Raw genomic sequence first — 22,741 nt, 5'->3', positions numbered from 1 at the left:
CACCCGCCGTTCCCTCCGCTCCGGTCTGATTCGCAAATCCCCAAACTGGCACAAACCGGGAAACTTGCGGCCGGCCGTTCTTCTCCCCGAGTTGGAGACAGCCCTCTCCTCTTCCCTCCCCCGCCTCTGGGCCCTGACCCACTGCCTGGTTTGCGCTAGAGCCGTTTAAAAAAGAAAGAAAGGAAGAAAGGAGCCGGGCTCTGGTACCCCGATGCCAGCCGAGGGCGCGTTTCCCAGGCGGCGGGCTGGTGGGAGAGTCAAACCCGGGTGTGGGGAAGCAGCCTCGCTGCCTACTCTGCATCCTCTCCCCTAAAAAGAATCAAGTATTTCTAGAGATCGCCTGCTCATAGGGCTCAGATCCCTTGTCATATTTTAAATTAAATTGAACAGTTCTTTCTTTCCAGCCCTATATGCAATAGGAAGAGAAAATGCGGTCTTGGAGAGCCCGCCTTGGCAACCCTGTGCCCTTGATAGAGGAGAGAGCTGCCCACTTGGGCTGGGCCTGGCGTCCAGCCCCAGAGGAGTGCTCTTGCCACTGGCCACAGGGCCTGGATTTGGGGAGGAAGAGCAGGGTCCAGGGCCAGTGGCTGGGCACGGCTTGGAGAGATGTGGGAGTTGGGGAAAGGACTTTTTTTTTTTATCAGGGCTGCAGAGGCTCTGGGCTGGTGGTAGGGGGCTGGTGGTAGGTGAGGTGGCTGTGGTGGCCCTTCCCCCAGGTGTGGGGTAGACCACTTAGAAGGGAAAGGGGATCCTGAAGTGCCTGGGGAAGAAACAGCTCCCTGTGAGAAAGCAATGGGAAAAATGGGCAATAAATGGGCATAGGGGCTAGTGCCCACAGGCATTAGTGGCTGTGAAGTGCCTTTGAGTTGCAAAGGGAGCTTTTTATTTATTTGCTTCAGGTGTTTTTCATTACATGTGTTTCCCTTTTATTTTCCTTGTTATTTGGTCCTTAGACTTTTCAGCGATCCCTTGTATTCGTCTTTTTACATAAGCAGAAACTTTTTTTTTCCTCCTTAGAGAGATACTGTGGGAGGTATTTTGCCTTCAGTGCTTTCTCTTTCCTGCTTTTTTTAAAATTTAATTTTAAAATTATAAAGTAAATTTAGTGCTAGTGAAAGTGAGGGGGGGAACCAGCTGGGGCTGGAGCCAGGGAAGGGATAGGCAGAGGCAGGGTTCTCTGCCTCCCTTCTTGAGGCAGCCCCTCCCCAGGACCCTGGGCCCAGCCTGGTGCCGCTTGCTCACTCTCTCTGCTCTCTTCTCTTGATGCTGTTCTGCTCCCCTCACCTCCCTGCAGGGCTCTTGTGGACAGGGATGGGGACAGTGTATCCCAGTGGGTGCCCATTCTCCCTTTGGGAACCCCTGGCTCTGCAGAGTCACTTTCCCTCATGACCTACATACTGAGGTCCCCCATTCCCTGCCTGCCAGGCAAGCAGGGCGAGAGGAGGGGCCCTTGCTCCCCTCAGACACTAAGGCTGTTTGACTTTCAGCTGCGGGTCCTGTTTGTCCCCCATACATGCCCTGTTAGTCTGCTAAACCCGCTGCACAGTTGGTTGCCCTGTTGATGGGATCAGAGTTGGGCAGGCATAGAGAGAAGACACACACACACACACACACACACACACACACGCACACACGCACACATACTCTGCAGCAGTGAGGATGAGAGGGGCTTCTATTTGCCACACATTTTTGTGGTCACATGAATAGCACACTCTGCTCTATAACACGTGTATGCACATAGGTGTTTGCATTTGACGATACTGGTGTGACAAGGAGGTATTTCTAAGCCATAGAAATTATGAGAACTGTGTAGCTTAAAAATTTAAGGCCTGTTCAGCGGGGCTGAAAATGTTTATTTCTTAATCTGGGTGGGGTTACATGGGTGTGTTCACTTTGTGAAAGTGTATCAAGCGGCATAGCTTACAATGTGTGCAATTTTTATACATGCCTTGCTTCAGTTAAAAAGTTTACTTAAAAAAAAGAAGCCCCAGTCTCAAAAGTAAAGAAAAACCTGTGCATTACAAAATAATAATAAAAATTTAAATAAAAATTTATTCTAGCCTGCTTTGCTTAGTCCTTCCTGCTAGGAATGGTGGGAGGGCTTGCAAAAAATAGCGGGCTGATAAAAAAGCTAGCAGGCATGTGGTCCATGAGGCATCCTGACCGGTCCACATGTGTGGAGTGCCTGAAAACCGCCTACAGACAGGTATAGAGGTAGGATTTTAACATCTCAGAGCTAAAGGATAAGAAATGGTAAGGAGTAAGTTACGTGCCAATTACATTTTGCTGTCAACATCTGGAAAGCAAAATTGCAGCTGTTCTCTCTGCCCCTGCTCCCCTGCATTACCACCTCTTTTTTTTTTTTTTTTTGCACACTTAAATTTTTTGTACGCTTGCCATTTATACTTCGGTTTTCTGCACTGTTAAAACAATTCCATGGCTCTGTTCAAATTGGGTTGTTGGGTTTGAGTTTTGTTTTTTTTTATGGATCTTATATTCTGACAGTATAATTTTTGGAGGGATTTATTTAAACAGGCCCAGAAGCCATTGATAATCCCCTCCCTTTTCTTTCACCCTCTCTGTCTTCCCAGAACTGCTCAGGCCAGCAGTGAGGGGGAGGACACTCGGCAGCCCCTGCCGGGCTCCTTCCTTTCGCGTCTGCTCCTCCGGGCAGGTACTGACAGCTTCGTCCTCCATGGCCCTTCTGCGGTGTTTTTGTTTTCTCTTCGCCCCCCAAAAATATTTGAACCAAAAAGCCTCTTTTTTTTTTCCTCCACCCACAGCAAACTGAAAGGGCTAGTGAACCGTGATTCAACAGAGCGAGGGCGCCTCTTTTCTTCCTTAGCATTAATTAACTCAAGTTCGTTAGGACGTTGGGTCTGTCGCCCACAGTTTTCTCTTGTGTGTGCTGAATCGGGTCATAGAGGGAGACTTCCCGTGCAAACAGTTTGTGTTGGAGCTGAAGGACGCAGAGGGGGAGAGAGGGTGAGAGAGAAAGGGAGCCGGGGAGGGACGGAGTGTGGCCGAGGGGTGGGCATGGTCCGAGCTCCTCAAGGCACCCCCAGTGTCAGGCTCTACAGGGGCTAGACACCAGGGAAATGTGGATTCTTGGGTTTCCTGGGCAATGATCCTGATAATAAAATAGTTGGGGGAGCAATACATTTTGAGGAATTGAAAAATGACCTCTTTCTAACTCCTAAAGTTGTACATTTTGGGGTTCTGGCCACTGCCTGTGGCTGAAGAAATTGCAAGAAAGAGGTTCCCTCAGGACTGAGGGTGCCAGGCCGATCTGAGGGCAGGTGGTGAGGAGAAATCCCTCCTTGCTCCTTGTCTCTCCTGTAGCAGGGGAAACGGAACTGGTAAAATGAAGGGGGGTGTCTGGACTGATCCTGATGGAGCTCTTACAGAGGGACTGGGAAGGCCCCTGCCTTTTGGGTTTTGTCACCTTGCCCTGACCTCCCCCCCCCCGGCCACCCGCTCCCACCCCAAGGAGCGGATTTGCTGTGGTGTTTGGGGTGAGTTTTCAACATTTTGCCATTTGCTCTGGCCTTCTCTCTCGCCTTCCAGATATTTTCACAGTGTGCTGGGCACAGACCTCATCTTCACGCGCTGGTCTCTCTTTGCCTTGCCTTTTGTCACTTTTTCAGTTCTTCAGAAAAAGTTGTGAAGCTGGCCTGTGCAGTTCTTCCCTCTTCCAGGGCCCTTGGCCACCATGAAGTGATACTTCCCAAGCCGATTAGGTGTGTGAGGCTCTGCACTTCCCTTGCCCCCGGAAGCCCTTCGTTGTCATCTGTCCTTCACGCACTTTGGAGGGTTTTATCCCCATACAGCCTGCCGGCTGGAGAAGAGAGCTTCCCTGGCTTTTACTTCTATTTGGTGACACAAGGAAGTTTCAAGCTAAATAATGAATTAAAGACTAGGGTTTTTGTTTCCCATTCCTTGTAGAGGATGAGATGAAAGTAAACAATTTCCAGTTGCCCTAGAGAGAATAGATTGTCTCCCCCAATATCCCCATTCCTACCCTATTTTATTCTGTGCCAAGAGGGTAAGGGAGATGTGCCTGGAGCAGAGGAGCATTTGGAGCCAGAACGAGGCTGCCTGTTGGCCCGATCCCAGGCCACCGCTCCGGGTTTGTAGTCTGGAGGAGAAAAGGAAGAGGGGGGGGTTGGTTTACAGGAGAGAAGTGTGCGGCCTGGCTGTGAGGCAGACCCTGTCCTAGACCCAGCACCGGGGTGTGGGGTGAATCCATTCAGCCAGCATGAGGACACTAGAAAGAAACTGCGCAGAGCTGCCTCTCCTGAGCAGAGGAAAACAGGCCCAAGTCAGCCAAAAACCCGCTTTGTCCAAATTATCCGAGCTCCCTCGCAAAGTGCATTTTCCGGTTTCCATTCCTGGAGTTTCCAGACTCTTGGATGATTTTGTTCTGACTGCAGAGCCCCTTCTCGTCGGCCCCCAACCGAGGGGAGGCCCCACCCTCCTCTAGGATAAGCAGCAGGGCCCCTTCCCTGGCTGCCCGGTGCTGCCGCCGCGTCATGTCTGCAGTTCCCTTCCCATCTCTGGCCGCTGTCTGGCCACTGTCTTCTTGTGGCCTTCCACGAAGCAGCGGTAATCTTGGGACAAGGTGGGAGAGCTCAGGGTTACGAAGCCGGCTTCTTTTGGTTCAGACCAAGGCTGAATTACAGAATTCCAACCACTGGGCAAACTAATTGGGGCTCTGTTTATGGCCTTTTTAATTTCCCGTGTCCTTTCTTACCCAGGCTGCAGATATGCTTTAGTAAAATGGATACTGGAATATCTGATCATTTCTGTGCAGTTTTGTCGGTTATTTGCTCTAATTGCCTGTAGTTACCCAGATCAACATGGGCCCAAGTGTCCAGGATCTGAAAGAATAAATCTGGGCCTTAAGGCCAGCAGGATGTGGACAAATAGGATTTTTTTTTTTTTTTTTTAAGATAAAGAAGCCTCCTGAAAGTGGCCCTGTCTTAAAATATACAACTTCTTATGCTTCTAGATGTTTCACTATAGGTAGATGCGGGCAGGTTGCAAAACCTATCTCAGTCTGGGAAGATTATTTTGTTTCCTTGAAGAATTTTTAACACTGTATATGTGAGTAAGGTACTGTACATATTTTCCTAAAATAATCCATAAGGCCTCAGTGGACAGGTCTGTTGTGTGGAGTTTTTGAAAACCATGCATTTCTTCTCATGGAGAAGCGGTCATTTTCCTTAACTGGTTTTTCTTTTTCTGCTGCGACGCAGAGCCCTTTTCTGTCTTCTTATTTTTCCTCCTCTGCTGTTCTGTTTCCCTCCATCTTTGTCCTTCTTTCTTTGCAGTTGTGGGCCCAGCTTGGCACTCTCTCTCCAGGTTTGGCTTTTTTCTCTTTTTTCATTCTCCTTCTCTCTATTTCTCTTTCTCCGTGGCCCTTTCAGTCTTTTTCTGTTGGGGGCACATTTCTCCTAGTGATGGCTGAAACTGGCATGGGTATGTATTTTAGAAATGTTTCAGTGAAAACTGTTGCTTTTTTTTTTTTTTTTTTAACCAAATAGTACTCAACAATAAAAGACAGAGGCTTTTCTTCCACAAAGGCAGCAAAATCCCTTTCCACAAACCAAAGGCCCATGTGAATTTTTAAAAAGTCTTATTTCTGGCGTCTCGATGATTATTCTCTCCAATGGGGGAAATACCTTTTCCCCCCAGTGTTTCCTGCTTTTCCTTCCCCCCCTTGTCTTTTTTTTTTTTTTTCCTCTTCCTATTACCAGCATCACTGGCTTCCTTTCCCCATTTCCCGCGTCTTTCTACTCTGTGGCCTGCATATCCCCTCACTTCTTCCATCGCCTGAACTCTTACACTTGCCAGTGACTCAGACCTGGAGAAGCCTTGAATCTATGAGGGATTTTTTGTCTTGATTCTGGTCTTTGGTGCAGGATGTAAAGCGGTCTGATCTCCTGCCTGGGGCTGGAGGGGAGAAGGGAAGGAGGCTGGGCCAGGGACAGGTAATCTTCCAACAGGAGCCTCTACTCTCTTAACAAAAGGGGGACAGTTTCCTTTTGTCTGGGGCTCATGAGGGGCGTGTCTGGGCTGATGGCCGCCACCAGTGGCATGCAGGAGGAGGGGGCCCGCAGTGGAGGGTGCTTGAAATGTTTCTAATGGAACCTGAGCAATTCCTCTGTGTGCCGAAAGTAGGAGGGGAGGAAAGGAGGGAGGGAGCAGAGAGGAATAGAGAAAGAGACCTTCTCATCGCCCTAAGCATCAGAATATCCTGGCCACTCCTCCAGAAAGGCCTCCCCCACTGGGAGCTAGCAGCCCATAGAGAGAATGGGGTGAGGGGAAAGTATTTGCGTGAGAATCTTCTGCCCACCTGCAAGGTTATAGCCACTGGCAGGAGAAGGACAATTGACAATTGTTCTTCCTCCAACTTTCTGCCCTGGGAAAGGCCTGTTGCTCCTTCTGTTAAGAGAACCTTGAGGGGGTGCTTGGGGCTCTTTGTGGGTCCCTGAGGCTCTATTGAGACACTCTTCTGCGGCCTCTCCTCTGATCTCTCCGCCATTCCATGGAGTTTTGACCCCCAACCCCTCTCCAGGAGCCAATTGTGCATCTTGTCCTGTTTCCCTAACTTATACATGGATCCTTCCATCTGTCATCTCCCAGCTGTGGGACTGTTGCTGCCCCCACCTCTATCCCTGACCCAGTTGTACCACCAGATTCAGATTCAACCCATATTAAGCACGTCTCTTCTAGTGTGGCATTGTGGTCTGTGAAGCGGAACATGCCAGGATTCTCCAGGAGGCTCGTGTTGGCCATTTTCTGTTTGGTGTCTAATATTTAGTATAAATCAGAATACAAGAAAAACACCTCGATGCCAAATATAAACTCACTTGTAGTTTTTAATGACCTCACGTTGACTTTAGAAGGCAAAATTGCTTCCGCAAGTTGGAGAGGCAGGATTTGGTACCTTATGTCATGTCGCCAAGCTAACATCTTTGGCTGATTGGACTGAAGCTGGTTATTAACATGATGTGAATTATTGGACACCACCCTAAGAGGCCTGTCTCTGATAACACCTGCCTTCTGTACTCTCACTTCTAACCGTTTCTTTCAGGGGTCAGCCATGAGCTCAGTTCACTTGAGATGGATCATTCAGGGCACAGACTGGGGTCCCAGGTGTTGGGCAGCCCCTGTCCCATTGTCAGGGTTCAGCGCCAGCCCAGGGCTGGATGTTTTATTTTGGCACGCCCCAGGTGCTCTTCCGGGAACCTTTCTGCCAACATAAAGGCCACAAAGCACAGGGTTTCAGTTGGGGAAGAAAGGGGCCCGAGTGAGCAGTGACCTTTTTTCCGTTGCCAGCTGAGGACTGAGCCTCGCTGGGGGAGAGGGCGACTGTAGGGATGGAGTTCTGAGTGGAATTGGATCCCGTTCTCCCTGTCTGCAGCCACATCCTTCCTCCTCTGCTTTTCCTTTCATATCTATTTCCTTCTTACTGCATTTCAAAGGCCTCAAGCATGGCTGCTCCATAGCTCTTACTGGAGAGACCCCTTCAGAGGTGGGACTCCCCTCCCCAGTGCTCACCTTTTCTGCCTACTGTGAGGAAGGTCCCAAGTGGAGGACCAGAGGAGGAACTCCCCGGTGGGTCTCTTCTCTGTGACTTGATTTCCCCCAGGTGGCCTGCTTTTGGTAGAGCCCTTTGCTGTTTTTTGTTGTGTCCTTTCTTAGCTCTTTGCTTTTCATTTGGGTTTCTCATTTTATACTTCTGCACTTTGCACTGCTAGGGTTTGGGCCCTTTAGTCTAAATTGATTTGGGAGACAGGTAAGAAAACTAATCTCAGGTCAACTGGAGAGGGCAGATCCGGAGGATGCGAAGAATTAAATGCCTGTGCAGTGGTGAGGGGCGTTGGTCAGATTCCTTGCTTCTGCTCAGAGGTAGTGTCCATCTTTTTGCCTTTGTCACTTCTCCCCGGGTCTGGCTGTTGTTTGTGGCTGCGTGTAGAGCTTGTCAGGCGGAGTGCTGTGACAGGAGGCTATTTTAATAAACTGTTGCAGTTTCTCGAGCCGAGCTGTGTTGCGTTGGCATCCCTCGTCACCGCTAATGGAGCGTGCGTGGCTGGGTGTGGGCCGAAGGAGGAGGCTGAGCTTGCTGGGGGCTGGGGGAGAAGAGAGGGACATGTGGGGTGCTGGCCTACCCCTTGTCTGAGAGTGCTCTTTCAGCAGCCAGACCTGGGGGCATCACAAGGTGGCAGTACCCTGGGCACCAGATCCCTGCCCTGGAAGTACTGCTGGCATGGACACTTTCTGAGCTCTCTTTCTTCTTATTTCTATTCATAGCACCGCAGGCTCGTGTGTATGTGGCCGGGGAGGAAAACTTCCACTCGCCCCTGTGTACTCCATAGGAAGAAAAAAAAGAAAGAAAGAAAGAAAGAAAGAGATAGAAACAGAAAAAGAGAGAGTATGCAGGCCCGAGAGAAAGACTGAAACCAAAACACAGAGAGAAGGCGCAGCTGCTTCCCCAAGGCCTTCTGGGGCTCCCGCCCGCCAGCCTGCCCGGAGTCAGGCCTTTATTTATTTATTTTTTCAGGCTTAAAAAAATTTTGAGTCTTCCACAATCCCAGTCCCCCCACACTGCCCCACCCCACCCCCAGATTTGCTGGGTGGCTGCTGCCAAATGGACCCGAGTGGGAGCCTGGAATGAAAAATTCATAACTGCTGGACTTTGCTTGTTCATTAGACGTGAACTTGTCGATTGGGCAAATTGTTTTTGGTCTCCAACTGCCGGGGGCTCTCCCCACCCTCCCGGCTTGCCCGGTTCCCTCCTCCCCTTAGACGCAGCCATTGGCTGCTCGTGGATGTCTCTTTGCCAAATAGGTGGATCCTTCTCTCTCTCTCTCTCTCTCTCTCTCCCTCTCTCTCTCTCTCTCTCTCTCTCTCTCTGTCTCTTTCTCCCCCCACCCCCTTTTTACTGGCTTGGCACAAGCAAATGGATGGGGATTGAGCCTGAAAGGAGAGAGAGAGAAGGGGGGAGTTTGAGAGAGAGAAAAGGAGCAAAAAAAAAAAAACACCCCAAAACCCAACCAGTGCGCACACACACGCGCACACTCACACACACGCCCCATCCCATCCACGTCCTCCCTCGATCCTCGATCTCTCCCTCCCCCCCTTCTTCCTTTCCTCCCTCCCTCGCTCCCTCTCTCTCTTTTGCATGCGTCTGCCAGCAACGGTCTGCAGCCGGTCAGAACTCGTCCTCTTCCCCGGGAATCTGCGAGCTCCCCCTTTTCCTCCGATCAGGCAGCTCGAAGTTTACACCCCTGTGCCGCTGCCAAAGCCGAAAGCCTTTTTCTTCAGCTGCCGCTTTTTCCCTCCTGGGTTTTGTTTTTGTTTTTGTTTTGCACGGGGGTGGGGTGGGGTGCGTTGTTGGTTGCGGGGAGATGGTGGGAGGCTGGTTTTGATTTTTAAATTTTGCATTTTTTTTCTTTCTTTCTTCTTCTTCTTTTTTTTTTTAACTGGAAGAGGATGCACAGGGGAAGAAATTGAAAAAAAATTTGTTGGCTTTTGTTTACCTGGCGTGTGTGGCAACCGGCTCGCTCCCTCTCTCTGCTTGCTATCCCTGACCTTTCTTTCTTTTTGCTCCTTTAAAAAAAAATATTAATTTCCCCCCTCTGTGCAATGGAGCATGGGGGGGGGAGGAGGGGGAAGGGTTTGAGAATCCACCCAAGCCCAGCCCCTATTCCCCAGAACACCAATAATAACCCCCTTTAAAACATTTACCTTCCTCCCCTGCTCCTCCTCCTCCCCCCTCCCCCCACCCGCCCCCAACTCACAACTCTGTTGAGTCCAGAATCTCAGAATCGGGCGTTGGGCTTTGCCGGGTGCTTCAGATCAATGGTAATTATTTAATTTTTTCCAGTTTTATTTTTGTAAACAGAAATCAATTATTATTTAAACTTCAAACAAGCAAACAACCAAAAAAAAAAAAAAAACAAACAAAACCGAGAGAGCCCATCCTTCTGTCACCTGACTGAGTGGGAAAGAGGGTGAAGGGGTTGTGGGAGGCTGGGGAAGGGGTCGCAAGAAGACCCATGTAGCTTTTAACCCTAATGTGCCGGAGACAAGCACCTTATTTGTGCTAACAAGAAGTGTTTTGTTCATTATTACTGTGATTAACATTAGTATTGGTGTCGATAACAAAGCTGAAATCACATATTTAGGATTTAGGTCTGATTAAAAAATGCTGGGGTGGATGTTCCAACTGGATCAGGAGAAAAGAAAATGAAAACAGCCTGGGGAGAGGGAAGCCTGATCTGTTTCCTCACTCGCTTGCTCGTGGATGTCATTTTCTCTCTTCTTGGGGGCGGCCAAAAATCGACCGGTGTCGGGGACCAGAGGCGGCCCCGCACGCCCCCGCGTGTGCGTCCATGGGCGTCTGTGCAGACGGACATTGCGCCGGGGCGAGCTGACAGGAGTTCACGGCTGCGATAGAACATGGAGATGTCATGGGCGCGACAGAGCCTGGCGGGGATACCAGCAGCGTGTGTGTGTGGACGGCAACGTTGTCTGTGCGCGTGTGTGTGAGTGAGTGAGGGAGAGAGAGAGAGAATAGGTGTGTGTACAGGCTCCCGGTGCCTCTGTCTGGCTGCTGAGGCTGAGATGGGAGCAAGTGGCTGGCGAAGCTGGTGGTGGCTTCAAACCACACTTTTGTAGAACAATTGCAAGAGAAAATTGTTGGGGGGAGGGAGGAGGAGGAGAAGGCGGTTTTCCTTGTGCCCCCCCTTCTAACGCTGCTTTTCTCCTTCTCTCTTTCCCCCTCATCCCGTCTTCCCCTCCTCCCGTCCTCCCTCGCCCCGCATGCTCCCGGCTTGCCGCCTGCAGGATGAGTTCCACCCGTTCATCGAGGCACTGCTGCCTCACGTCCGCGCTTTCTCCTACACCTGGTTCAACCTGCAGGCGCGGAAGCGCAAGTACTTCAAGAAGCATGAAAAGCGGATGTCGAAGGACGAGGAGCGGGCGGTGAAGGACGAGCTGCTGGGCGAGAAGCCCGAAATCAAGCAGAAGTGGGCATCCCGGCTGCTGGCCAAGCTGCGCAAGGACATCCGGCCCGAGTTCCGCGAGGACTTCGTGCTGACCATCACGGGCAAGAAGCCCCCCTGCTGCGTGCTCTCCAACCCCGACCAGAAGGGCAAGATCCGGCGGATTGACTGCCTGCGCCAGGCTGACAAGGTGTGGCGGCTGGACCTGGTCATGGTGATTTTGTTTAAGGGGATCCCCCTGGAAAGTACTGATGGGGAGCGGCTCTACAAGTCGCCTCAGTGCTCGAACCCCGGCCTGTGCGTCCAGCCACATCACATTGGAGTCACAATCAAAGAACTGGATCTTTATCTGGCTTACTTTGTCCACACTCCGGGTAGGTCGTTCTCAACCATTTTTCCCCCTCATTTTATTTTACTTGCTGGCATTTGTTCTGTTTATTGTTCTCTAATTTCCAAGCGATAACTCGCCGGAGGCCTAACTGGTCTATGCCCGTCCTGCCGGGCCTGCAACACGTTCTATGGGCCCTTTTCCTTTTTCCTATATTCTGTCTCCCCCAGCTTGCTCCATTCTTCCTCCTCTGTTCCCTGGCCATGTTATTGACTTTGTGCATTTCCATCGTTGGAATACTTATCTGATCAGAAAGATGCTGCAGGTCTTAGGATTGGGGACATGATGCCCCCAGAATTATCCATGATGGTGAGAGTTTGAGATGAACAACAATAACAGCACACCAATAGTTGCTCGTATTAAAATGAGTCAGAAGTAGTATTGAGGGGCAGGTACTAGTTTTCCTGCAGCTTCACCTCCAGTCCCAGGAAAAACTGGGTTTGGTACAAGCAGGATGGGCAGGAGTTTGGTGGAGAGAAGGGGCATGTGAAACCCCGGGATATGAGACTGAATGAACAGAAAAGAGGAGAGAAGACAGTAGTGGGCAGATTCTGCAGCCTAAATACTCAGGCGGGAGCTGTTTGGCTGGGATTTGGCTGTCAGAGAGTATGAAAGTAATTTGATTTCATAGAGAGTGAAAACAAGCACGAGATTCCTTGAGCTCTTTCCCTTCTCCTTATTTCAGCTAAAGTGGCAAGGCCTCAGGATGGATGCCCACAGCCCTGGCACTCTGCTGGGGAGCAGAGAGGCTTTCTCGGGGCACAAGCATGGCAGGGAGCAGCGCTGCTGTGGAAGAGGTCTTAAGCAAACAAACAAACAAACAAACAAAAAAACTCTGTAAAATCTCCTTTTCCTTTTGTGTTCCAAGTAGTTCTGCTTCTCCTCTTCGCTTTTCCAGTTTTACCCTGCATTTTGGGTTAGGGTGGTTTAGTTCTCCTCCCCTGTTCCTTTTTTTCCCTTACCCTTTCCCTTTTTATAATTTCTTTCCGCTTTTGTTTTCTTACAAATTGAAACAGAGATGGCTGGTTAATTTTTAGCCTCCACTCAGCTACGCCCAATTTACTGCCGCCTTTGAAACCTAAACGGGCGGCACTCTGTGATTAAGCAAGGCAGAAGTGTGTTTACATTATGCCCAACCAACTTGTAATGAGAGGGCTACCAAACCTTTCTCTGTGTGTGTGTGTGTGTGTGTTTCCTTTCCACCATTCCAGTATTTTTTCCCCTTCATTTCCCTTTTTCCTCTCTTTATGCGAATGTGAGAGAATGTGGCTTAACTTCAACTCTCGCAAAGGTTGTTTCCCGCGAGTGTGTGTCTCTGTGTCTTCCTTCCTGTTCATTCACAAAAAAGAAAAGCAATTCACAATGGCTGTGGTCACCCCCTTGCCTGTTTGGGAAGTTGGGAGGAATGATATCACTAGATACAGAAATAAAATTCGGGTTTGGGGGTGCTTTCAGCACTGCGTCAGGAACGTAATCTAGACTAGAGTGCCCTGAGTTTATATGTTGGAGAACTGTGGAGAGGAGAAGGTGATATTGGAACTCTTGTCCTGAGAGGTTGCTTTGGTAGCTGGTTAGAAGCAGGAGACACCACTCTCACCCCCCAAGTCCCTACTTACTTCTGTAGATCTTTCTAGGCCTGCACCCGGCCCTGTGTGACCATCGTGACCCGTCATGCAGAAGGCCAGGTGCCAGTCATTCCACCTCCCTTCATCTTGAATTTTTTCTTTTGTCTTTTTTTTTTTTTTTTGGAAAAGAGACTAAGAGGGAAAAAAAAAGTTATCCCCTCATTCTCTGTCTATACAGCAAGCCAGAGTGGGAGGGTGTGTGCCTGGTAGTATTGGAGGTGGCTGGTGGCTTGCAGAAGGCTCGGAGCCCCGAGCTTACCAGTGTGGCCATCAGATACTCCTGCACAAGGGGATTCTGCACCTTCGAATTTTAGAACCAGGGACTCGAGAGCATCTAAGATGAAAATCAACACTCATCTTCCTCTGAGCTGGCTTCCTCCAACCCTGCTCTCTGACTGGATCCTTGTAGCCGAGTTGTTTCCCTGGCCTCTTTTATTTTAGGCCAAATTCTTGACTGCTGCCAGCGTGGGGCTAAGGTAGGATGAAAAGTATGTGAGGAAGGAGACCGTTTCCTGGCCAGAAGAAAGGCCCCCCATGCCTCCCTGCCAGCTTATGAGATCATTCGCCCAGGAATATGAGCGAATTCATACCCCATTCCATGTAGCCGAGGCCACTGCTCTGAGCTGGGGCTGAGGCCGAGTCTCCTCTACAAAAGCAGAGTAGGGAACTAAGGGTGTATTTTATATTATTCAGGCCCTAGACTCCACATAATTTCAGTGAAGGTAGGATTTTTCTCACTGGAATTGCTTTAGTTTGAGCTTGCCTTCCTGAAGTGAGTTGGGGCGAGTTGGTGCAGCTCGGGCCACCAGTGGGCCGTATCACTTGTTCCTCTTTGGAGTTGGGTTGGGTGGTCTTGAGATGGAGCAGAACAGGCATGACTTCCTCCTTGAGCTGGCCCACTTTGCTAGAAAATGTCTTCTGTGGCTGAGCCACCAAACAGCATCGATCTGTGGGTACCACTTTCTCCATGCCCATGCCTGCCAGACACACTCAGCAGAGCTGCCACTTGCTCCTTCCTTCCAGGATGATAAACTGGGGACAGGGGCTGGGATGGCACAGGCTTTGGACTCTGAAAGAAGTGTTTTTCCTTCTCTTAAGACAGGGCTGAAGAGCCAGATCTGGGCTGAGCTGGGGATCCTGGGTTTGATGACAGTAACATTGATGTGGTGGCAAATGTGGGGGTGTGGCTTTGCCCCCAGGTGCCATTGTCACCCATGGCCTTGCTGAGCCCTTGTTATGTCCCAGATGAAGCTTCAAGAGTTGACACATTTGAGAGGGATTAAAGGACGTGTGTTTGGCGTCGAAACTCCACTCCCAGAATACTGGGTCCAAATACAGAATACTAGGTCCAAAAGCCTGCCATGAGGCTGGCCTTCCTGCTGGGAAGAAGTCTCTCTGTATGTTTGTCTGTGTTTAGGAAGGGAGGTTGAAGCAGGGCAGGGTCAGAAAGCACTGCCTTGGGGAGGAGGGTATCCATTTCCTGGTAATATCCTTCCATTCAAAGTGGGTATCCCAGAACAGGTGGCCGGGGATGGGTGAGCTGGGGGGGGCCAGGAGAGAGACCTCTGCTTGTGTGAGAAAGGATGGCCGAGCTGGCCTAGAACTGCTGCTAGACCATTTCCAAAGTTTCTGCAGTACCCTGAAGGTGAACCAGTGCCTTCAGACCTTTCCTGACACCTAAACCTTGGTCCTAGGAAAGAAAAAAAAAATCCAAAACTAATAAAATACTTGAGCAAATGGAACTGTCAGCGTCTCCCTGTCAGATCCCTCCTGTGGGCCTGCAGCGGAATCCCCACAAAGTCCAGGTATTTGAGTGGTGGCTCTTTTCTTTATCTAAACTCTTTAATGATGGAGAGCTTCCCACACAGAAGGAACCCCTGTGCACACACCACTAGTGCCAGCAATCGCCAGATCACGGCCAATCTCAATTCAGCCATCCTCCCAACTGCCCGCCCACGCTGAGTTATTTAGAAGATCCAGGCATTATAGCTTTTCATCTGTAAATGTTTTCGTGCACATCTCTAAAGATAAGGACTCTTGAAAAACTGAACCACAATACCGCTATTATACCCATTAAAAATTTAGCATTTTTTTTTTTTTTAGTATCATCAGAAACCTGGCTAATGTTCACATTTCCCTAATTATCACTTAATTTTTTTTTTATAGTTTGTTTGAATCAGGATCCGGATAGGGTCGGTCCTGCATTGCGATGGGTTGATCAGTCTCTAAAGACTCATCATAATCTCTAGGTGGTCCTTCTCCTCTCCCTCTTCCTTAGTCTTTGTTTCTTTTCTGGCAGTTGTCATTGTTGTCGTTGAAGGAACCAAGTTGTTTGTCCTGTGGGGTTTCCTCAGCTGGACCCTGCAGGCTACGCTACTCCTGGTGATTCAGTGAGTGTGGTGCTCTGAGAGCAGATTCGGCCTCCCCACCTTTCCTTCAGGTCCCGGGACAGCTGAGCTTGGCCTTACCTGTCGCAGGAAATGGGTTAGACCCTGAAGATTTGTCTGAGTGAACTTTTTCACCTGTGGGGTTGCCTTCTCGGGTATCAGAGCTTCCTGGTTTTGGCACTTTAGTTTAGGGCTTGGGGCTTTGTAGCAAGCACTAATTTTCAGGTCTGAGGGAGGACTGCCCATCCACGTCCTTCCTTGGTGGTGAAAGGCATTGTTCAGCTGTGTCCATACTGCCAAGACAGGGCTGGTGCCAGCGAGGTTCCCCAAGCCTTTGCTGGATGCCCGACCCAACTGTTGGCTCTGGGGCTAGTATGTGGGAGGGTCCACAGGAGCACCCGCCACTTTCTCTGGGTCCACCCCCACCGTGGACCCTGTGCCACCTCATCCATTGCCTCCTTTTTCGAGGCCCAGAAATGCCACTGGTCTGCGTCTTTGAGGCAGCGCCATCTGGTGCCAGGGCTGACAAAGACCACGGGGCCATGGAACTGACGCCTAAAATTAGCAGGATCTACAGATTATCTTTTAACCGAATGTAGGGTCCCCTTTAGAACATCGCGGAAGAGGTGTCACTGTCATTCAAAGGTCAGATTTTGTTGTAAAATTCTTCCATTCTTCCATGTCTAGCTTATAGGATGGTTCCAGGGATTAAACCAGCTAATATGTAAAGATACTGGCACATAGCAGGACGGCAGCTGCTGTGATTGGGAACAATTGTTATGATTTAGGGAGCCCAAGGCTGACTCTCTGTCATCTTTACTTATTGGTCTTTCTTTTCTCTTAAGGGAGGACCTAGGCGAAAGCTGATTTTTCTGTAACAGGACAGCATTTGAAATACCAAAGGCATTTATGTCTCCCTTCCACCCTTCTCCCCAGGAAGCTGTCTCCTCTCCAGCCTGAATATCACCAGTCCCTAATGCCTCCCACATTTCACATGGCTCCTAGTGCCCTTGCCATTTTGGTCACCACCTCCTGGAGGCCCTCTGGTTTGTTTTGGTCTCTCTGATTCATAAAATTTCTGAAACTGGAGTGTTCAGAATTGAACACAGAAACTCCAAGCATGATCAGATCCTAGCCAGCCATGGTGGCTACACGATTTTCAGGGCCTTCCAGCTACATACTGTGCAGGATGAAAATGTGGGGCTCCTTGTTCAAAATTTTTAGGAATTACAGCATGACATCAGTTAGAGCATTTAACCAAGCGTGGGGGGCATGCAGGTTGCACACCCGTGAAGCTGGCCCAGGCCGCCTTTGTTTCGGACATTACGTGTCTGTTAATACAACTTGGGGTGCTGGGTCTGGGTGGTGTGGAACAATGATGGGGCTCAGGCTGGCCTCAGAGAGGGGCATGACCCCAAAGAGGAGAACAGAAATGCGCAGACCGAATCCTTACGCTTGGGCTTGGTCTTATTCTCAGACTCCTTTGACCACCTGCTCTTGTCCCTTTTGTTCATAGTGCTGTCCAGCCAACCAGTCAAGAGCCCCCATTGCCTACAACATGCAGGGGGTGTCTCAGTAGAGCGCTTGCTCTGCTGGCTGAATTGGAGGCTGTGGCGCAGGGGAAAAAAGAGCCACCTTTGTCGGAGCTTGAGCGAGCAAAGCACCGACTATGAACAAGCCAGGGGGGACCTAGAGGCCTGATCCCATAATTATGGGCATGGTGACCAGCTGTGCTCTATTGCCGTCCCAGAGGAAACAGGGCTACTCTGCAGCAGGAGGCCTGGGGTCCAGACATGCAGAAGGACTTCCTGAGAACTTGGTTTACTTTTTGGCACTTCCAAAGCATGGTAGAATTCCCTTTATCCATGAAATGCACACTTAGTCAACTTACTGTGAGCAAGGCCTTGGCCTAGGGGTTCCTAGATTTCTAAGAATAAGACAATCTTGCCTGTACCCGGCAGGCTTTGGGTAAAGGCCTCGTGATATCTTCTAGAAGGCTTCTTCCCGTAGGCATAGGCGTGAACCTGCAGTGACCCATGCTGGAGGGGAGGAAAGGCCCAAAGGACCTTATTTGTGGGATAGCTCACAGTGGGCTGTGAAGTGGGAGGCAAGGTCCTTCTTGGCCACCCTCTAGTGTTGCAGAGACCTGGGATGCCAGAGCAAGAGTGGGTTAGAAGGGGTAATGAGGTAAGCGCTATGTTCTCCCTCTGTTCTGGTGTCCTGTAGCAGCTGAGCAGAGAGGGGACAGCTGAATGTCCCCCTTTCTGCCGAGGGAAGAAGGTGACTCCCTCCTCACCCCTTTTTCTCTTTGCCCTGTCCGTCCTGCCCCCATCCCACCCCGCCCCTCTGTCTCAGGAGCTGCCACGCTTCAGTTATTTTATCCTTCAGTGTCCGATTCAGAAGTCTTTTCAAAGGCCCCAGCCGTGTCAGCGCGCGGTGCTCGCACAAAAGGCCTCTTTGATTTCTTGTTTGTTTTCATTTGCCAGTGGAGGGGGAGGGGGGCAGGAGAGAAAGAGCTTCTGGGTTTTAAAATTTTTATTTGGGTTGCTTCATTCTCAGAGGAGTTGGCTCCTTGGAACTCCTTTCTGAGTTGGGGGCTCGGAGTTGAGCGGTGGCCTTCTGAAGAGAGGGCTAGTGTAGGAGTGGGGGTTGGGTGGAGCTCCCAGGGTGATAGGAAGAGGTGTAGGGGTTTAAATATAGTTATTGATTCACCCTACAAACACTTTGGGCAGATCTTATGTGCTAGGCCTAAGGGTAGCCCTGCCTCTTGGGTAGAGGAAAGGTCTGAGGTGTGTGGCACGTGACATTCCCCTGTGTGTTGCATCCTTCGAGGAGGACTCTTCACAGCTGTGGATTTGCACAGTTGTGAACTTTGACTTTGTAATTTTTCATTTTTTGTCCCAGATTTCACCTTTGAAGGGGATTCTACTAGCATACATACTTCTTGGGAGACTCAGTACTTCAGAATACAGGTTGGGGTTTCCCACTCTACATCAGAGAATGGGGGAGAGGGAGTGAGAGGTTTATAGAGCAGCTAGGTGTCTTCCTGGGAATGGTGTGCAGAGGACCTGGGCCCACAGCTTGTTTTGGACTTTGAGGGCAGATCAGTGCTGCTGAGACCCTGGTGAGTAGGGAGTTGAGGCTGAAGAGAGATGGAAGGCCATGCTTGTCCAAGGTTTGGAACAAGAGGCACCCAAACCGGTGCCTGTTGGGGTGCGTACCTTAACACATGTGGGCACGTCCCTACATCCCAGTAAGAAGAGGTGCAGCCTGCTGGTTTACATGCCCGTGTGGAGGCCTAATTGTCAGGGCTTGGGAAGAGAGCGCCACAGACCGAGACTTGGGCAGGTGGTCACGGGCATCAGCAACAGGGAAGTGTGCCCACTGGGTGAGGGGGGGGCTCGCAGGGCCTGGTTGGCAGACGGGAGGAGGAGGCTGGGGGGCTGAGAGATAGATAAATATAGCTGATGGCATTTCTGATGATAGGTTTTTCTTGGCACCAAGGGCACCGTGGAAAACAGCACGACAAATGCCCGGCCCTGCAGGCCGCCGTCGCCATTTTAAACATGTTTGAGTTTAAGTGTTGTTGGTGTTAGAGTAGGGTCCCAGGTGGCGGAGGGCCTAGGGAGGGGAAGTTTGGCTGGACTGGACCTTACCCGCCAGGTGTCTGGGTTCCTTACTTTGTCTATAGTAGGTATCTCGTACCTTGTTTCCTGGCTCTTTGGGGATTTAAAAAATATTCTGGGGCTGCCCTTTGTGGGTCTGTGTCCCAAGTGACTTGTTTCACCGCCAGCTGCCATGGCCTATCAGTAGGGGGCATCTTGGCTCTTCTCTCACTCCTGATGCCTTACTGATGACATGGCATGCCACCACCACCCCAGTACAGGGCACTTATTAGCTGTTATTTGGGGACACCCAATAACTTAAGGGGCACCTGTTTGTCCGGGCTCCTAACAACTTCTTGTCCCTGTGGGCATGCCCTTGGTCTCTATCACCTGCTTTAATTCCATTTTTCCATTGAAGGCCCTCTATGGCTTTACCACCAGGCTAAGTCCTCTCTATGTATTAATTGCCTGAATTCTCACCCTTATTCTAGTTTTAAACCTGTGCTCCTGGCTGGGTGTGTATGCACTCAGGTGACGTGTATAATGTGTGTAGTGAGGAATCAGCAAACCAGACCTGGGGACCAGGGAGGCTTCCTAGAAGATGACCTGATTGACCTGCACCTTTAAAGACAGTGAGGAATTAGCTTGTTTTATCAGCTGACTGAGCCTTCTCAGTGTGCCTGGAGCTGATTTCCTCCTCACAATGGTTGAGTGATATAGACAAAGCAGGTATTATTATATCTACTGCACAGAGGAGGGACCCGAAATACAGAGATGTCGGGGGACTCCGGATGGGTTTCCGGCAGAAGGGGCTGGGTTCTAGGTCACTGAGTACCTCAAGCTCATTTTGAGGGCATCACTGTTCCTTGAATTTCATCAGGATTACTGGCTTTGGCAGAGTCTCAGAGGAGAAAACCTCATGGGTCCCCGTTGGAGCCAGTTTCATCGTTGTGGTCTCTGTCGTGCTCTAGAAGAGAGCCCAGCTTGCGGCTCAGCTCAAGGGCTCCCCCAGTGGCTGAGCACGTGGGGTGGAAACAGAGAATGGGCACCTGGCCCTGTCCTGACACTGGCCTCCCTCCCTCCTGACAGGCCATGGCTCCCTGGATTCCTGCCTCCAACCTCGAGAGGCAGCATGCTAGCATAGACGGGCTGAGTCTAGCATAGACAGGGGCCAGGTTGGCTGAACGCTCTCACCCTGCTGCAGCCAGCTTTGCTTCTTTTCATACCTCCTTGGAGCATGGGGGAGGGATCCCACCTGACCTTTGCAGGTAGAGGGGGCAGGAAGTCTAGGTGTGAGGCCAGGCAGGTTCTCCTAGACCTTGGGATTCCTGATCCTTGCACTGTCACACCCTTTTCCTGGGAGTGTCCTTGGAGTCACAGTTTGAAATAAAAATGCATGTAATTATCATAATTAACCAGGTGATCGCTGGAAGTTTTACAGTAATCTGCTACTCATTGCCTTTTTCACTCCTTCACATTGACTCTCACCTTTACTCTTTTCTTAAAGTTGGAAAACTCTCAGGCTGTGTATATAAAAACTCTCCTAGCATGACTAGAGCTGGGAACAGGGAGAGGCTGGCCTACCACTCTGGATTTTCCTCTGTGTCCATGGCTAATTAGAGGCTTACCTCTCACCGTTGATATCAGCTCCCCTCGAGCAGCATTTCCCAACTGCTGCACTGTTGACATTCAAGTGAGATCATTCTGTGTCGTGGGGGACTGTCCTGGACATTGTAGAGTTTTAGCAGAATCTCTGGCCTTGACCCACTAGAAATCAGTTGCACCTCCCTACCCAAGGTGTGACAACCAAAAATATCTCCAGACATTTCTAAGAGTTCCCTTGGAACAGAATCATGCACGGTTGAGGACCTCTGGCCTAAGAAACAGGGATTCAGACAGAATGCCACCTGCATTCACCTCTTGCCTCACCGCCAGTTTAGGTCCTCATTTACCTTGTGTTGAATGTCGACTGAACCTCTGAGCATCATCTGCTCCTGTGTGTCCTGTGTTGTTTTCGCTTTTCCGGATAGCAGGGCCCTGGGCGGAAGCAGTTTGGGGGCTTTCCCCTTTCACTTCCCCCTGGCTGGAACTGTAAGCCTGCCTCCAAGTCCGCTACTGAGTGATTCCTCTCTGATTTTTTGCGTAGTGGTCTCTGTGTGCTGGGGCTGCTGATCTGGGGAACGGGATAGGGGGTCTGCTACTGGGCTGACCCAGGCATGTGCAGCAACTGGTGATCCTGTCAGGCTCATAGCGGACCCCAAAGAACAGCAGACATTTGTTTCTACAGCATGAGACACGGAGACCAGAACTGTTGTCTGGGTCTTAGTACTACTCTTTTTAAATGATTTGATTTTTTGTTTTTTAAATCATAATAGTAAAACACATTCTTTGTAAAAATTTAAACAATAGAGAATGTGAGAGACAGACAAGTTCCCCAAACTACTGTCCTGTGCCTGAGACAACTTCACTTAACAGATCCATGTCAGTTCTTCGAATTTTTTTCATCAATTCATATATCAAGTAACTTATCTATTTTAAGAGCAGATGGTATGTTTGGGCTAATTGAATTGGCTCCGTCAAGTGCTATTGTGGTCTTAACTCTTCCCACCCCCTGCCTTTTGTACCCTCGCCCGCATCATCCCAAGTGCAGAGCCAATGTCCCTGTCATCTTTTCCCTGAGGTGACAGTTTCGGTGTGTCATTCCTGGGAGGAGTGACCAGCAGGGCATGTACTGGTGTCTGAGTGGTTAGGATCCAACTCTCGGGGATTCTTGCTGGTGGTGTAACTCCGACCACAGAAGTCAGGGCCTAAGCCTCAGCCTGCCCAGAGACCCCCGCCGAGGGGGCTGCAGCTGGAGGGAGGGGCCCCTGGGAAGTATCCTGCTTGGCTGCACCTGGCTTGGCCTCTGGAGTCAACTTCCGAAGTCTTCTAGGAAGGCAAGGGCACTCCTTCGTATGGAGCAGACCCTTCGCCAACTGGCCTGGTGTCTGGGAGGCTTCCTTTCTTAAAATGGGGGGATGAAGCATCAGTCATGCTTCCAGGATTTATTTCATCATAATTGTTTGTTTCGGTCTTAACGATACAGCAGAGAGAAGAGTGGCAGAGGAAGAAGAGCGTCCTCTCCAGGCCAGGGGTGGGGCTGTGGAAATGAGAAACCGGACAAGATGGAGAAGGAATCCAGAGAGGGCTTTGCGGCTGGGTCTGTCAGTCTGGAGAAGGCTGCTCTCCAGACAGCCGAGAGTAGGGTGACACCTGGTGACTCTTCTGGACTGGGCGGAGCTGTGTGGAACGGTCAGGAGATCCCCTGAGGCAACCTGCAGGAGGCCAGCCGAGTATAGCCCTTGGGGAGTGTGTCCTTATTATGCCTGCAGATTATATCCCCATTAGCGCATAATTATTATATAATGGGCGTTATTGCGTAATGGCAGTTATATAACAGGTGGCCCAGAATACAGACAGGGGGTGTAATAAGTGTATATCCTCTGGCTATAAATAGCCACCAGCCCCACACCAAATATGTGGTCACACCAGAGCCACCTTATAAATACCCGTGCTGGGCTATAAATTTCTGAGCAGTGACGTCAGCGGGCATGGTACCTAGTTAGGAGGTGGTAGGAGGGACCTGCGGCCCCACCCGGACACATGACATCATTGTTTCCTTAGTAACAGGAATGCTCCCGGGGGACCAAGTGAAGAAAGGCCTTTAAAGGGAGGAGGCAAA

General features: G+C 50.3%; 1 protein-coding gene across 2 annotated transcripts in view; it reads left to right on the top strand.

The window, feature by feature from the left end:
* The first annotated feature begins 9,815 nt into the window (after nt 1–9,815).
* The window catches only part of NFIX (nuclear factor I/X (CCAAT-binding transcription factor)), a 73,914-nt gene continuing 60,988 nt past the window's right edge, over nt 9,816–22,741 (top strand). Inside the window, exons 1-2 of one of the 2 annotated variants that reach the window (XM_011954681.1) lie at nt 9,816–9,873; nt 10,858–11,389. In XM_011954681.1, coding sequence (XP_011810071.1) covers nt 9,871–9,873; nt 10,858–11,389 — 535 coding nt within the window. In that variant the 5' untranslated portion in view covers nt 9,816–9,870. Of the gene's footprint in view, nt 9,874–10,172; nt 10,522–10,857; nt 11,390–22,741 lie in introns of those variants that run through there. The other variant, XM_011954680.1, reaches the window with a different exon arrangement.

Source organism: Colobus angolensis, unplaced genomic scaffold (genome assembly GCF_000951035.1).
Source record: "Colobus angolensis palliatus isolate OR3802 unplaced genomic scaffold, Cang.pa_1.0 Scaffold39, whole genome shotgun sequence".
Lineage (NCBI taxonomy): Eukaryota > Metazoa > Chordata > Mammalia > Primates > Cercopithecidae > Colobus > Colobus angolensis.
Note: the sequence above shows the minus strand (reverse complement) of the source record. Positions and strands in the feature narration are given on the sequence as shown.